The sequence below is a fragment of the Rosa chinensis genome, chromosome 6, assembly GCF_002994745.2.
Source record: "Rosa chinensis cultivar Old Blush chromosome 6, RchiOBHm-V2, whole genome shotgun sequence".
In the NCBI taxonomy this organism is placed as follows: Eukaryota; Viridiplantae; Streptophyta; class Magnoliopsida; order Rosales; family Rosaceae; genus Rosa; species Rosa chinensis.
The window spans coordinates 45,621,057-45,636,525 of NC_037093.1; the positions used below are offsets into that span (position 1 = coordinate 45,621,057).

At 36.6% G+C, this 15,469-nt stretch overlaps 1 protein-coding gene across 1 annotated transcript; it reads right to left on the reverse strand.

Moving 5' to 3' along the window:
* Nucleotides 1-3,436: 3,436 nt before the first annotated feature.
* Nucleotides 3,437-4,835, reverse strand: LOC121050028. Its single transcript, XM_040508565.1, has 3 exons — nt 4,789-4,835; nt 4,075-4,432; nt 3,437-3,674 (listed from the first exon to the last, which is right to left on the reverse strand). The coding sequence occupies exons 1-3, from the start codon at nt 4,833-4,835 to the stop codon at nt 3,549-3,551; spliced, it is 531 nt and encodes a 176-aa protein (XP_040364499.1). The 3' UTR covers nt 3,437-3,548.
* Nucleotides 4,836-15,469: the final 10,634 nt, after the last annotated feature.

The window sequence follows — 15,469 nt, forward strand, 5'->3', positions numbered from 1 at the left end:
ATCAACCTCCTAGGAAGATCATATGTGCATTTATACATATTGCTTGAATATCCTCAGCAAGGATTGGAAAGTTTTGATATCTACATTGTCAAGTAGTTAATTCTTTGATTCATTTACATATAGCAGTCACAGATGTTTTATATAATGCTGACTTGTACTTGGTAAACTTGTTTTTCAATATTATAGTTCTTGACATATAGAGGTATATGTGATATATGTAAATTTAAGTTATAGACTAACAGAAATAGGTGATAACAAAAATAGACTCTTGCCTGAATTCTCTAAATAGCTGAAATTCATACAGTGATATGTATCTAATTATACCTATATAAAAGCCCTCTTTCCTATTGTCGAACTTATTCTTTTTTTTTTTTTTTTTTTTGAATAAAGGGCTGGTGCGGCTGCCCTCAAGTCTTGATTAATGAAACTGTCGAATACAAGGGGGGACATTGAGCCTAAACCCCTGATTACAATAAGCATCTAGAATATTTTCCGAAATAATATCAGAAATCTCTACAGAAGACTTGTATTCTAACAAGCACCAACTAGCAAAGAGCGCACAAATAGCGACTCCATTTGCTTTAACATAGCAGTGACATAGCGGAAAGATAACTCGATATGTACCCCGAGTACAACATAGCATAATTACCAGCTTTAACACAGCTTTCCTCTTATGTTGCCGCCGAAAAGTAAATCCGACGACACTTAGTCTCACCCTGCCACTAGGCGGTAGCACCCATTTGATGAAGCAAAAAGGTCGCCGCCGACTTAGAGCAGACAAGGCACGTAGAGTGCATACCCAGGCACGTAGCCCGACTAGGCCTACACAATATATGTAGGATTTTATTGGTCGCATAAAGCGTATCCAACCTAGACAACTTAACAAAATAAGAATTATTAAAAATAAAACAGCTTGGGCTGGACCCAAACAGCAATAAAATATAAATATAACAATAAATAAAATTAAATCCAGAGCCCCAGCCGAGGCCCAAGAAGCACCAGGCCCAACATGGAATATGCAGGGTTCCAGCCCAAACCAGCTACACCACAGCCATACCAACACCGCCGCCACCACAACGCCACCATCACCGCGCCTCTGCCGTGACCCGATCTCCGTCCAGAGCCCAGCCACCATAACGGTCAGATCGTCGCCCAATCTGACCCCCAGAAACCGAAGCACCGGTGAAGACAACGAACCACCAGAGCCACAGAACGACGCCATGGCCACAACGACGCAAATCCTCCACCTCCTCCCTCCAATCCGCCTGTCCCCTGCCATCCCCTGCCAAGCCATGCGTCCTATTCCATCATCCAACACACTCAATCCCAGATCAGAACGGATCCGATTGGGATCGAGTGGATCCATCACCTCGACAACGGCCAACACTCGGTCAGCCCCATCCTCACCATCTGAGAGAATCATTGCTCCGAAGGCTAGAGCCCGTCCGGCTGCACGCTCCACACACCGACGAGGCCAGAGGCCCGCGCCGACGAGGGTGCGCCGATTTCAAGCTGTATATTTCAAGCAAGATTATAAAAGGCTACCTTAAGGCACGCTTTCTGCCTAGGCGTAGGCTTAAATGCAGCAATTGCTCTGGTAAAGTCATGCAGGCGCAAAAAGTGCACAGTAGGAGGGAAAAGCTCTCTCTTTTTTTTCTTTTTCTTTTTCTTTTTCCTGAAAAAATAAATAAATAATCAAAACTTACTGAGTGATGAATGCGATCTCTTCCTTCAGCTACTTCTTCTGGATGTTTAGTTAGTTATCTTAATTATCTTCTCATGTCTTTTATCTTTGGTAGTAAGTCTGCTGTTGTTCGGTTGATGTAGAACTCAGGCTCCTTGCAATTATGCAAGTCTGCTGTAGTTACAATTTTATTACAAAAGACTTGCGCATTTAGAAAACGCTTCTACTTAGTGCCTTTGCCAAAAAAGGCTTGGGTAAGCCTTCTCCTTTTAAAATTTTGATTTCAAGTAGTGTTCGTGCTTTATTTCCACATGCATCAGCCATGCATATATATTTGGAAGCCAAATTCAATTCCTTGCAACTCATGAACAACCAGGGCTATTACCTAAATGAATGCGCTGGACCTCAAATTTATATTACAGAGACTTCTATTTTTGTTTTGGTAAATGTTAGTATTTAGGCAAATCATTTATCCTTTAAGTGGGCACAAGTTTTACTACTATACCTTATTTGAAGTCTGGTTTTGCTATGTACGCTCTATGTTGCCTATACTGATTTCTCATTTATGCTTTCTTTTCTGTTCTTAACAGGAGCTTAGTTGATAAGTCCTTTCACGTTTTGGATTGATCCAGTGTTCATGGGATTTACATGGAAATGTTCCCTATAAAATATTCTTTAGAAGCTGCTATTCAAGGTTGTGGATGCTGTCTCCTTATTTGATTTGATGAATGATCCATTCTGTTTTTAACACCTCCTTTAATTTATCCTTGTTCCTGAGCAGCACAGGATTGTGAAGTCTAATCCCAACTAAAACCCAGGCTTAAAGGTCTTGTGTGCATGCTTGATGATTGTCTAAACGGTGGAAGTTTCACAACAGTAAGAATGTGACAGACAGAGACAAACATGCCCGGTACAATACATATCACCGACATTCCAAATTCAAGGATTTCAGGCATACTTGGGACTTTTTCAGCCTTTTAAGTATATTTGCTTCTTGTCTGGTTTTGTGGATGGCCATGGGATAGGTTTCCTTTCCAAGCTCGGATTACAATCTTGTGATGGAGTACTATGTCCATTGGTTGCCAAACGTCCTTGAGACTATACCCAGTGCATCCAATAGTATGTTACTGTACAGATGGGAACACACTATGGCATGTAAACATCTCTCTCTGGAATCTTAAGTTTTATTTTCCAATACTTCGTGTCGTTGAACTCAAAAAGGGAAAATTCCATATCTCCAACCCTTCAATGCAGAATATGAAAATCCCGAAATGCAAAAATCCCAAGTTGTAAAACTTCAAACACATTGTAAAAATCCCAACTTTGAACGTACAATGGTAATAGCAGGGGCGTTCAGCCGTTCGCCCAAGTAAAATAGGGTTCATACAACAGACACTCTCGAACAAAATGATATTCAAAATAAATATTTTCTTTTCTATCTTTACACTTTATTTTCTGATTAGCAGCTTTACTTGAGAATTTAAACAAAAAATTTAATTATTTTCCCTAGAATTTTAACAATCTTCTATGCAGTGGTTCTTAACATGCAATTTCCATCAAATCATAGCAGGAAATTCTTTACCGGCATAGCAAGAAACTTCTTATAGGTTTGTGGTTCTTCATGCAAAAGTGTACTTTCAAATAAATTTTGAGGCCCAATAATATTTCTAAATTTCATGTAACATTTAAAAGACTCGAGAGTTATATGACTCGAGGGAAAAGCTTCTTATAGGTTTCAAGAAACTTATCTAAATTTCAAGAAACTTCTTATAAGTTTGTGGTTCTTCATGGACGTGGGCATATGACTCAAGAGTTATATGTACAAGCATATGTAAAATGTCATACATGGGCATGAAGCACAGCCTCAGCAAGCATTCCAGATTTCCAGTATCATGCCAAGCCTTCTCCATGAGGGCATTGTCTCCCAAAACTGCAGCTGCGAATGCGGCTTCCCCTCCAGCACCAACGGATTACAATTGTTTACCAAATTCTGCATTGCATGTCACTGATTTTAGGTATGATATGGAAATGGAGAAAAGAAATCCTATCAGCAAGAGTAATATGGAACACAGCTAAGATAAAAGTAGACCATTGATATTCCGCAGAGGAAAACATAGGTGTCAGGAACTAGTATACTGGGAAAGCATAGTTTTTATTTTTCAGGGAAAAAAACAAAAAAAGCACAACTTCCCATTTTTCAATTGTATACTGGTCAGAGAAAGAGCGCCCAGAAATCACAGTTTCAATTATGAATATGGACAACAATATGGTATGTATTAATTTTTAGGTGTCGTTTTGTCTGTTATTACGATTACGTGCAAATTAAAATAATTGGAAGCACCAGAAAGCTCATTTACTAAACTAAGCATGTCCAGATATAGATAGCATACATTAAGTCGTGTCAACTCTCCATGATTGGCTAACCGAAGAGTTTGTCCTGTTAATTCATGACCCTGTAAAGCTCCTTTCACAGAAGGCGCTGTAGAAAACCTCTTCAGAGCCTCCCGAGCAATTTCAGCCTGTCCAGTAGCGTCTGCGGCGTCAATAAGATCCAAAAACTCCTTTGTAAATTTCACTATTCCTTGGACAGCTTCCAATATATTCTCTTTCTTAGTTGTTATGGTAAGAATGTCCTTCAAATCAAATCCTGAATTATCTTGCCCCAAGTCGCTGCTGTTGCTCATTGTGAGAAGGCACTGGAGAGCTCTTTTCAAATCACTGCTCTGCATGGCCAAATCAAACTCCAACCTACAAAACGAGGATAGCATTGTAAGTTTCAAAATGAAATGAAATGTAAGCTGCTTGATGCTTAAAAGCCTTTTCTATCATATAATTGCAAAAAAGGATTCAACACAAAAATAATGTTTCAGTCTGCCAGACCCATCAATCATTGAATCAACCTTATAAACTGGTATACAGGTATCTACATATGGCCAGGCTAATACACAGTTATTCTACGTACCAGAAGAATAATACATATTTTATGCTGGAAACAAAAGAGAAGAAGCCCATCAAAATGAAAATTTATGAATATGCAAAACAGAGAACTACACTCAGTCTGTGACATCAAATATGCAAAGCGCCTGAATTAATTCATAGTATACCTCTTATATATTCCAGGCAAATGAAGTGCTTCAGTAGCATAACCCATCCGTAGCAGAAACTGCGCTAAATCATCATGATGTTAGCTGCCGAGCCTACTTGTAGCCTCAGAGAATCAATCAAGTAAAAATAATTAATCTCTATATGCCCTCTCATTTAATATAAAAATAAATTCAAAGCAATCTGATTTGAAATTTTCTTAAACTAATTTTCTTAAATATTTTGGTCTAACTATTACTAATTAAGATCCAAAGTCAACTCTTTTTAATTAGATTTAATTAATATTTATTATTTATTTGAGAACCAACGTCTTTTTTAAAACCATTCATATTAAAAAAAAACTATAATTTAGATTAACAAAAAAATCTTTATAATTGTCTTCATAACAAGTGAATGGTGAATTTTCACATAACAACAAAAAAACAAAACAAAACATTCATATTACAAATGAACCCTTGAATAATTATCTAGATAAAAGTGAAAATTCACCGCACATAAAATTACACTTGCATTTGTTCTTTTTATATATATATATATATATATATATATATATATTTTAAAGAAGCTAGAGGCAATGTATTGATCAAAAGCCAGAATGGCCATTACATTCTTTTCTATTGTCACTAGACAGACGAGAAGATGTGTTAGTACTCACGATGGTACATATAACTAAGTCACTCATTTGACATTAAATACATCGAAATAGCATAAATCCTCCTTTGATACTACTCTAGAGGCATGAAAGTGCATACCTCCCAAAAATACTTAGGGAATTATTGAAAGTAAGCTAAATTATTAACCTACAGTTCCCTAAACAAGGGGAAATAACAGAAAGAAAGAAAAAAAATAACTATTTAAAAGCCTAACTGCCCCAAGAAAAATCAGAACCCTAGGCCCAATCGCTAACCTAGCCCAGTTCCACCTCCACCTCCACCTCCATGTGCTGAAAACTATGCACCCACACCAACCGCCACCGCCACGACACGCCGCAATCGTACCGCCGCCACCCCACTTCAAGGAACACTGCCATCACCATGTCACCACCACCTAGAGGACATCAGGGAACCCGGAAAGCACAAGACTCGATCCAAATTGGAAACAAATCCCTTATGCCCCGAAAAAATGCCACCTGTACCCCATCGATAACGCCGCGCTACCACCACACTTGGATCAAAATAAAATGAAATTATCATATAAAAGCATCCAATAAAAGTATAAAATAAAAAAGATACACCCCTCTTATAATTCTTTTCACCAAATCCGTTTTCACAGTTTTAAGCTACTCTAATTTCGCTTACTACTAAAGGATAAAATTTCATAAATAAAAAAGAATGTTTGCAAGCAGGCTTACTTTCGACTCTAACTTCTTCAATTCTCTTATCTTCCTTATTAGTTGGTACTGAAGTTTGTTCATAGATAATCTCATTGTTGTATATATATCTTATGATTATGATTTTTTTTATTATTATCAACAATGTGCCATTAGACAACTAATGACAGTTATGGATCTAAAACTAATTAATTCTTTTGAAAATGTGTCACAACTCAAACCTTAGTTATGACTAATGTGGTGGTTTAAAACTGAAATCAGTGTAAGGCATTTTTTTATTTTATTTTTTTGTTCAGAGGCCAAGAAAATTGAAATCGATGGCTTGTGTTGACGTTCAAATAAATTTTTGTTGAACGTAGAAAGCTACATGACTTTAAGAGTTATTGCTAGGTGACAAAACAATATGAGCCAAAAGTTTGGCAGTAAATTAGAAATTAAAACCTGTACAATGTATATATCTAGATAGACCCTTCAAATTTGGTAAAAGATTTGAACTGAATGTTTAGGAAACTTAAGCATACCTTCAGACTTAATTTCGTTGTTTCAAAGTTGAAGGAAAGGGTCAATAGAATCAGTAAGAAGTGCTAGTGTAGAATGCTTCAAATACATAGACAAAATGGCAATTTTACATGGGATAATGACCATTTACACAATTTTGGGGTTAATTAACCCCACTTACGCAAACAATCTAAAAGATTGCCCACTTACACAATATTTTATATATATTTTGCCCTAATACCCAATTAAGTATTTTTTTTATTACTTTTTATTTATTTTTAGGACAATTTTGCCCTCTCCTTGTTTGTCACTTAGAGAGAGAAGTCATCAGAGACATGTGACCGGACTCCGGCGACCAGTGACCGGAATCCGGCAACCGGTCATCGGAATCTCAAATCTGGCTACCGAACTGGTGACCGGATTCCTGCATCCAATTTTAGTGCCCCCTAATAATACCCAGTAATCATAATATTGCCCCCCAATAAACATATTATTACCCCCCAATAAAAAATTTATTGCTCTCCAATAACAAGTTTATTGGGGATCAATAATTAGTGAAAAATGAAGATGTTTTAAATTTTTAAAGCTTTCGGAGGTTTATCCAAATAAATAATCTTATTATTGCCCCTCAATAATCTTATTATTGCCCCCCAGTAATCTTATTATTGTCTCCCAATAATCTTATTATTGCCAACCCAATCATAATAAATAAATAAAATCACTACTGGCAAAATTCCCTTTCATTCTCATAATTCACAGTTTACCACAAAAAATAATATAAAATAAAATTTGACCACCCAGAAAATGTTGTGGGTAGCAAAAAAAAAAAGCTAGAAATTGATTTGGGCACCCAGAAAAGCTCTGGGCACCCAATCACCATCTTTGTCACTCTCTTGCATTGGAAACACCTCCTCCGTTCCTTCCCAACCTCATAGCTCCCTCGAATTTCGGAAATGCCCAGGATCTAACCTGATGGAGTCGGTCGGGTCCTGCCACTACTCTGATGGAGCCTGGATCTACGACCCTAATGCTTCTCCCAAGTACGACAACACTTGCAAGGAGATCTTCAAGGGCTGGAATTGCATTTCCAGCAACAAATTCAACGGCCGCGATCTCGTCAAGTGGAGGTGGAAGCCTAAGCACTGTGATACCGACACTAACGGCGCCTCATGCGTCAATCGCCGTCCATTCCTTATCTGGCATCTTCGAGGCTGACGGTGGTCGCTGAGTCGACTTGGCCAGGAAGGAAGAGAGAGAGAGAGAGAGAGAGAGAGAGAGAGAGAGAGAGAGAGAGAGAGAGAGAGAGATGAGTGTAATTTATTAATTAAAATGAAGGCAATGTTAGCCAAATAGCCACCCTCAAGTATAAGGGGTACAAGTAATAGTATAGGGATTTAAGAAAGGTTGTCGAACCCACGAGGATTGGATTCCTTTCACTAGCTAGGGTGTTAACCTAAGGAGAGCTAGAATATGCAAATGTACAATCACAAACCTAAATTCACAAGGAAATCTAGGCTCATGGTGAGTATGTGCATTGTGGTGGTAGTGAAATTGTTTGTTGGATAGAGTAGTGAACCAAATTAAATTAAATGCTCAAATATAAACTAAATTACTCTAAACTAAACTAGTAATATAATGGATGAAGTTAGGGGTTGGATTGTCTACCACTAACCTCCCTTGCAAGTATTGAAGTTCAAATACAAGTGATGCTATTCTAATTTCCCAATTACCCTCTTTGCATCCGGATAAGACTACAAAGGCTTAAACTCCTTTTATTTTATCAATTTCCATCGGATAAGTGCGAAACTAACTACCCAAGAACAAGTTATATTACCGGATAAGTATCAATTCCTTGCTCCTAGATGCATAAAGATTTGAGTTTAGATAATCAAGCAAGCAAACCAATCCTAGATCTAGGTGATTTTAACTCACTACCCTCACATGCACATAGAGGATGCTATCATGCTATTAATGTTCAAGGTTAACTACTCCCTAAACATTTTTTCATGAGATGACAAACACAACACATTCAAAATAGTTAAGTTTGAATGAATGCATTCACTTCTTGAATTAGCATATGAAGATGAAAATCACAAATAACAACAAATGTCAATTAAAACATCAATTCATACAAGTTTGGCTACGGCTTTCAACCCTAACCCCAACAAAGTAACTACTCACTCATAATCATACAAATTTGCATCAAATCTATAAAGTAAATCAAGGTAAATTAAAGAGTTAAGGGAAGAAAGAACTAGTTGAAGCTTGACAAATCAATGGGTAGATTTTCCTTCATTTTTCTCCTTCAATGCTCCTTGAATCCTCCTTGATGGTGGAATAGATGGATATGAACTTCTTGATGGTGATGATGAATGAAATGGTGATGAAGATATGATGCTCCTTTGGCTAACTTTGAGTGGTGGTGATGAAGTTTATGGTGGTGGAAGATGCTAGTTGTGGTGGTGATGATGGAGTAGATTGGGTATTGTGGGTTTGGATTTTGGGAGGTGGAGATGGAGGTTTTGTGAAGGAGATGAAGAGAGAAATCAGATGTAATGGGATGAAGGAATTGGTCATTGAGAGTGAAAGGAGAATGTGTTTAAATAGGGAAGAAAAAGAAGAGTGAAATGATGAGAGAAAGAAAAATAATGAAAGTGGAGTATGGGAGTGGTTTGTAAAATAAGTAAAAGATGGGGTAATGATGAAATGAAAGCAAAGCATGAAGGTGCAGAAACATGGAAGTGATGATGATCTATTAAAGAGAATGGAGTAGAAAAATATATCTAAGGAAAAAGAGAAAAGCATCTAGCTTTCTTCATGTGGGTAGGAAACATGAACATGTGAATATTGAGCTGGTTTTAGGTCAGTTTCTAGCCCTTTATTCCTTCAATTATTTCTCCACCAAAAGTTCAGATTTTGCTCGTGACTTCTTCATAACAAATATTTCTTTATGAGTGTAGATCATCCTGCTAGAATTTCAGAGCTTTTGGAATAGTGGTTGGGCCGGAAATGCTACTGGACTCCTTACAGGTCCAGTTTTCCAGTTTTGCTTCTGCAGAAAATTGGACTGATTGTTTGAAGGTCTTCCACTTCTATCTGGCTCTTGCACTCTTCATAAGAAATGTTTCTTAGGATGTATAGAATTGATCTGCAGAGTTTCAGCTCATTTGGAGTTCATTTATTCAGGCGGCCGCTCCTTCTTCCTTGTCTAGCTCACTTTCTCCTAGCCGGAGTAAGAAAATGTTCTAAGGTTGACTTTTTAGTGCATTTCCATTCTTCTCCATCATTTCCTAGCATGATAAGGAAAACAAAATAAATATATATAAATAAACACAAAGTTTAACCAAAAGTACAAGATTAGGGAAATAATGAAATTGGATTAGTCAACATTAAATTTGGACTTTAGAACAAGTAATTTCCATGTTTTAGGGCACAAATATGTATATGAATTATGATCCAACAGGCAATACTATCAATACATGTTAAATTGGGTAAATGAGAGTAAAAAACTCTTAGTGGAGTAAGTGGGCAATTTTTAGACTAAAATTGTGTAAATGGTCATTATCCCATTTTACATTTCAAAACATTCCACCACATTAGTATCAAAAATACTTCAGATTAATTCATGGACATTAATCCATTCTACTTCATAGACAAATTCCAACAAAGGCCAACTCTTCTATTCAAATGACATACTGAGATATTCCACAGAAGATAGCAACAACATATCTTCAGCAAGCAAAACAAAGTTAGCATACAATCGACAACCAAATAGCACAACTTGGAAAGACCTTTGCTCAAGATAACTCTGGAATATTAGAAACACATCCACGTACTAAAGGACTTCTTTCCTGAAATCAATAAAAAACAGAGGGAAGTGAGCTTCACAAACTCAGTAGGTACGACAAATAGATCAGTATAGAAAATATTCTATTCTAGCATGCATTTAGAATGTGAAGAAAGAGTAAATATACTTTTAGTATTTCTAGATTGTATAAGGAAATCATTACAGGCAGAAGAAATTAAGCTTTGAAGTTGCTACTGCAATATTTATAAAGAAATCAATAACACATATTAAGACTCAAGGAATTGCTTTGGTTCACAGACACCATTTAACTTAAATCAGTTCCATAAATAACTGAACAAGAAAAGGAGAACAAGCTGAAATCCAAAACTTTCTTGATAAACATTCAAATATGTTGGGAAAATAAAACTCGTCGTAAATCCAACGAGAGTAGCAACAAGACCATAAAGTCTTTTAGCTTCGGTTACTGTAATCAAAGTCCAGAAACCCTTTTCTTTCCTTGGTTGTATGTTTCAGCAACAATGGTTTACAAACTCTTATCTCAAATCCCAACGAAATCCTTGAAAATCATTCTTTTTCCTGTTAGAGCCCATTACTCGCATTAAGGCCACCGAGCACACCCTGTACAAGCGGATCCTGATTAAGTTTTGGGTCTTTCACCCTAGGGAGGCACAATCCCTACTTAACTTTTTCCCAAGCCTAACCAAATAGAACGATTAAAAACCAAATCTGGTCTTTCCACAAAACCTTTTGTTTCTCCAAACAGAACTAAACATTTAAGAATTTTCAGTAAAAGCTTGGAATTCACTTTCTGTAGAAAAGAAAATAGATTTAGTCCAAGAGAAGCTTCTTTAAGTAAAAGCTCTTTCTGTTGATAAAAATCAAGAGCTGGATAGACTAAACCATCTATGATGACCAACAGTATAAAATAAAACATATTTGCAAAATTTATAGACCTTTAGTCATTAATGGGATGATCGAACAGACCTTAACAAAATATAAATATGCAGATGATCAAACAAGGTTGGTGGCAGAGTAGTGTAAATCAGTTTTTCATTGGTAAACTGAACCTGACATTAAAAAGAAGCATATAACAATTCTTGTGATATAAATAAGACCTTAGTAAATAACTAAATATGGTTTCGGATGCACCTCCAAGGAGTTTCATAATTGAATTCTAATAGAATAGCTCCATAACAAAATTAATAGGAGGGAAAATTTTACAATGTGTTAACATATGACATGCATACAATTGCCTTAAAAGTGGTAAAATGAGTCCTTAAAATAGTAATATTAGTCCTCAAATGAGTCCTTAAAGTGGTAAATTTTCTTAGTTTACAGTATGAGTCCTCAAAATAGTAATATTAGTCCTTAAAGTGGTAACACGAGTCCTTAAAGTGGTAAAAATAGTTGATGTATGAGAAATGTTAACATACCATAGCTTTAATAGGAGGAAGGAATCTATCATAGTAGTAAGCATATGAATAAACTTCTACTTTCATTACTACAAGGCATAAGTAGTAAATAAATAGAGAGAATAAAGAGACTGACTTGAGGAAGTTTTCATGAAGGAGCTTTACGAATGGACAGCAAACAAAGGCCAGAAATAGGCTCAGGTGAAGCCATACAAAAGTTTTAAATTTCATTTGAAATCATAGTCTATTGGTTTGAAACCAGGTAAAGTAAAACAGCTTTTCAACATGACACTAAAGATGGGGTAAACGTGAAAATTTAAGGATTCTCTACTACAATTATAAGTTGGCAAGAAGACAATGAAACAGAAAAGAACACAATCTTTTCATTAAGCAAAACTGGAGATGGTAGTCTATTGAAGTAAAAAAAAAAAAAATCTCTTTGCTGCAATCAAATCCTTATAAGAGAAGAAGAAAAACAAAAAAGAAATGAATATGGCTATCAATATATGCTTAAAAGATGTTCAACAAGGTTGTTCAACAATGTAACTTAGCTTTAAGGAACTACAAGATAGGTATTCTTTTCAAAACTTGATAAGAAATCGATCTTTAATAAGTATCGATTCAAGCTTTGTAAAACTTTGTGTGAAAAGGACAAGATAATGACATAGTTCAGCTGCATACTTTAAAGATCTGGGTAAAAAGGAATGTCAAAATAAAATCAGAACATGGTTTTTATTAATATCAATATGTAGAGATCCAAAGCTTTATAAGAAAAAACCAAAACAATCATAAAGTTTTCCTTGTGCATGCATTCAACAAGCACCAACAACTATACTCAGAGACAAGTTCCACATACATGATAAAGATAAAATATCAGAACAATGAAATTCAGTAATTGAACGTCAACCATGTTTTAGTTGGCTGACAAACCAATTCAAATTTGCAGATTAGGAACGAAACCAATGTTCCAAAGGAAACCACTTTTACCAATAAGAGTTTGATCAAAACTCAAACTTGACAAATCATTGTGCATTCATAGACGAACTCTTAGTACAGAAACCTAGAGAAAGCATCTCAACAATCACACTGAACAGCTACAAACGACAATCAAATCCAAATGCTAACACCCACTTTATATTTCAGCAAATCCAGTCACCTAAACCAAATGTACGACAAACTACTCCTAAACTCTTGAAAAAGCTTAACCAGTATGAATGGATTTGGGAAGATGGGAAGTTTGAACTTACTGGAGATAGCTGCATGCAAAGAAAAATTTTCAGATTCTTGGGTAGTGGACAGCCACAACAACTTCTCTGTTTTCCTTTGAGCTATTACAAATTTAGTTTTTGGCTTGGAGAGAAGACATCGATATGTTTTGAAGAGTACGCAAGAAAGACTGCTATATATTGTAGTGAGGTACAGAGTACAAAAGCAACTTGAGGGGTGGAGAATAGCATACCACGTGTTTCAGTCTAAATAGGTGACTAGATGTTTTAGTATAATTTATACACAAACATAAATTAAATAAATAACAATATAGACATAAAATTCAATCTGACACTCTAAATAGTAATGCACAAGATAAACAAAACTTAATCTTAGGCATAGAACAAAACACACAAAAGAGAAGGACAAAAGAAACAATTCGAACCTATCAAAAATTGAGGTCGCCACAAAATGAACCCATGATCTACCTCAATCCTAAACCAATTCCCAATCCTCCTAACTAAGTAACCTATGGGAGTGAGCAAGAGTAAGTGCTTACCAAGTAACCATATGAGTGATTACCAATTTTCCATGTGAATGATTGCCAAGTAACTCTATATCTATATAAAGAGAACTAATGAGAAGGATACACCACTTTCCTCATATATTCTCTCATCATATTCTTCACTTTCTAGCAAGCAAGCTTTACTTGTATGAAAACAGTATAATTTATATCGAACATGTAAAAATGGTTAATATCTCTCACAAGTCTTTTATCAATCTTCATGATTTTATAGTAATTCAAGATTTGTTATAGGCATCCCTAAACCCTAAGTAGGGCTAAAGACCATCTGGAAAACAGCACTCGTCCGGTGGAGCGAGCGACGCCAAGCGGGCCTCCATGCTCTGTTGGCATCTTTGTGCAGTTGCCGGAACGGTGATCTAAAGGTCGGGCTTGGGAGCAATGATTTGGATGGTTTGCTCGAAGTTTTGGCAGATTGTGCCTCGGTGGAAGTTCGGTTCGACATCTATATATGTGTTCGTGGTGGTTCGGTGCAGCATCTCCTTGTGCATGGTTGGACTGCTGTGAATCTGGGGTCGGTGACGACGCAATATCTTTAGGTGGACTGCATCAGCTGGTTTTTGAGTAAACTCCGGGAATGGTGTTTCGAGTTTGCTTGGTTTTCATCCGTTTGGGGTTCAAGGTGGTTGTTGTTGTTGTGATGGGGCTTCAGGAAGCAGCGGCGACGATTGCTGTGGCAATGTTAGGCGAGACAGTGATGGGCGGCGGCAATAGATGAAGATGACGACGTGGGATGGGTTGCTATGGCTTGGGTCAAGATGTTCTTGAACTGTTCCCATTTGGGCCTAAGTAAATTGCGCCTGGTTGTTTTAGGCTTGCATTATGTTAGTAGCTTAGTTTACTTTCAATAATTCCCTAAGTTTTTTAGGGACCAACATATACACTTTTATGCTTCTAGCTGATCTTCTGGAGTAGTACTGAAGGAAGATTCATGCTATTTCGAATGTAATTAATGTCAAATGAGTGCCCTATTTTCTACGTACCACTGTGGGTGCTAGCACAACTTCTTGCCAACACCTAATTGGTAACAGGAGGGTATGTCATTTTGGCTTGTGATCAATATATTGGCATTTTGCCTTGATTCAAAAAAAAAAAAAAAATCTTCATGATTTTACTCATTTATTAGAGATCTAATCGATTTGGAACAAAACTGTTTTGACATGATGAATTATTATTGAGAATTATAAGGTTAACTTGAACGATTTACTAAACTTACAAAATCAATTATCTTAGTCAGCTCTTATGGCATGTTTCAAAATTGATGGCAAATGTAAGTTAGAGCAAGAACATAAGGGATTTAAGATTGCCTCAAAAGTTAATACAATTGCTTTTAACTATCTAAAAAGTGTTTTTGAGTTATAAAATTGTTTGACAAATAAACATAAAAGTGTTTATTAAGTTATAAAAGCGAGGGATGATTTAGAACACTGAAGTGCAGTTGCAGCAACACAAATGATTAGTTATATCAAATACGTTATTTGATTATTAAAAAAAATTGAGTATTAATATCAAGAATTAAGATAATCTTACATTGATCGGGGAATGCATAGAAAACCTTAGAAGCATTTCTTTTAAGGGCTATACGGTTGGGTGGCCCAAAACCAAATTCAACCACCACTTGCTGTGGCCACTGTTGCCGAGGCCGGTAGCATTAACCCTAGCACCTGCATCTGCCGCCGTACAAAAAACAAGGAATAGGCTCCAAGGACAGCCAAAATCTTATCACAAAACTCAACAATCCACTTCCGAATCCAGCCCCACACCCACTTATTGCGCGTGCTCATCACCTCCTAATCCCCGACAATGTATGTGAGACCTGACTACGCGCGTGACTGGGTACCCCCTC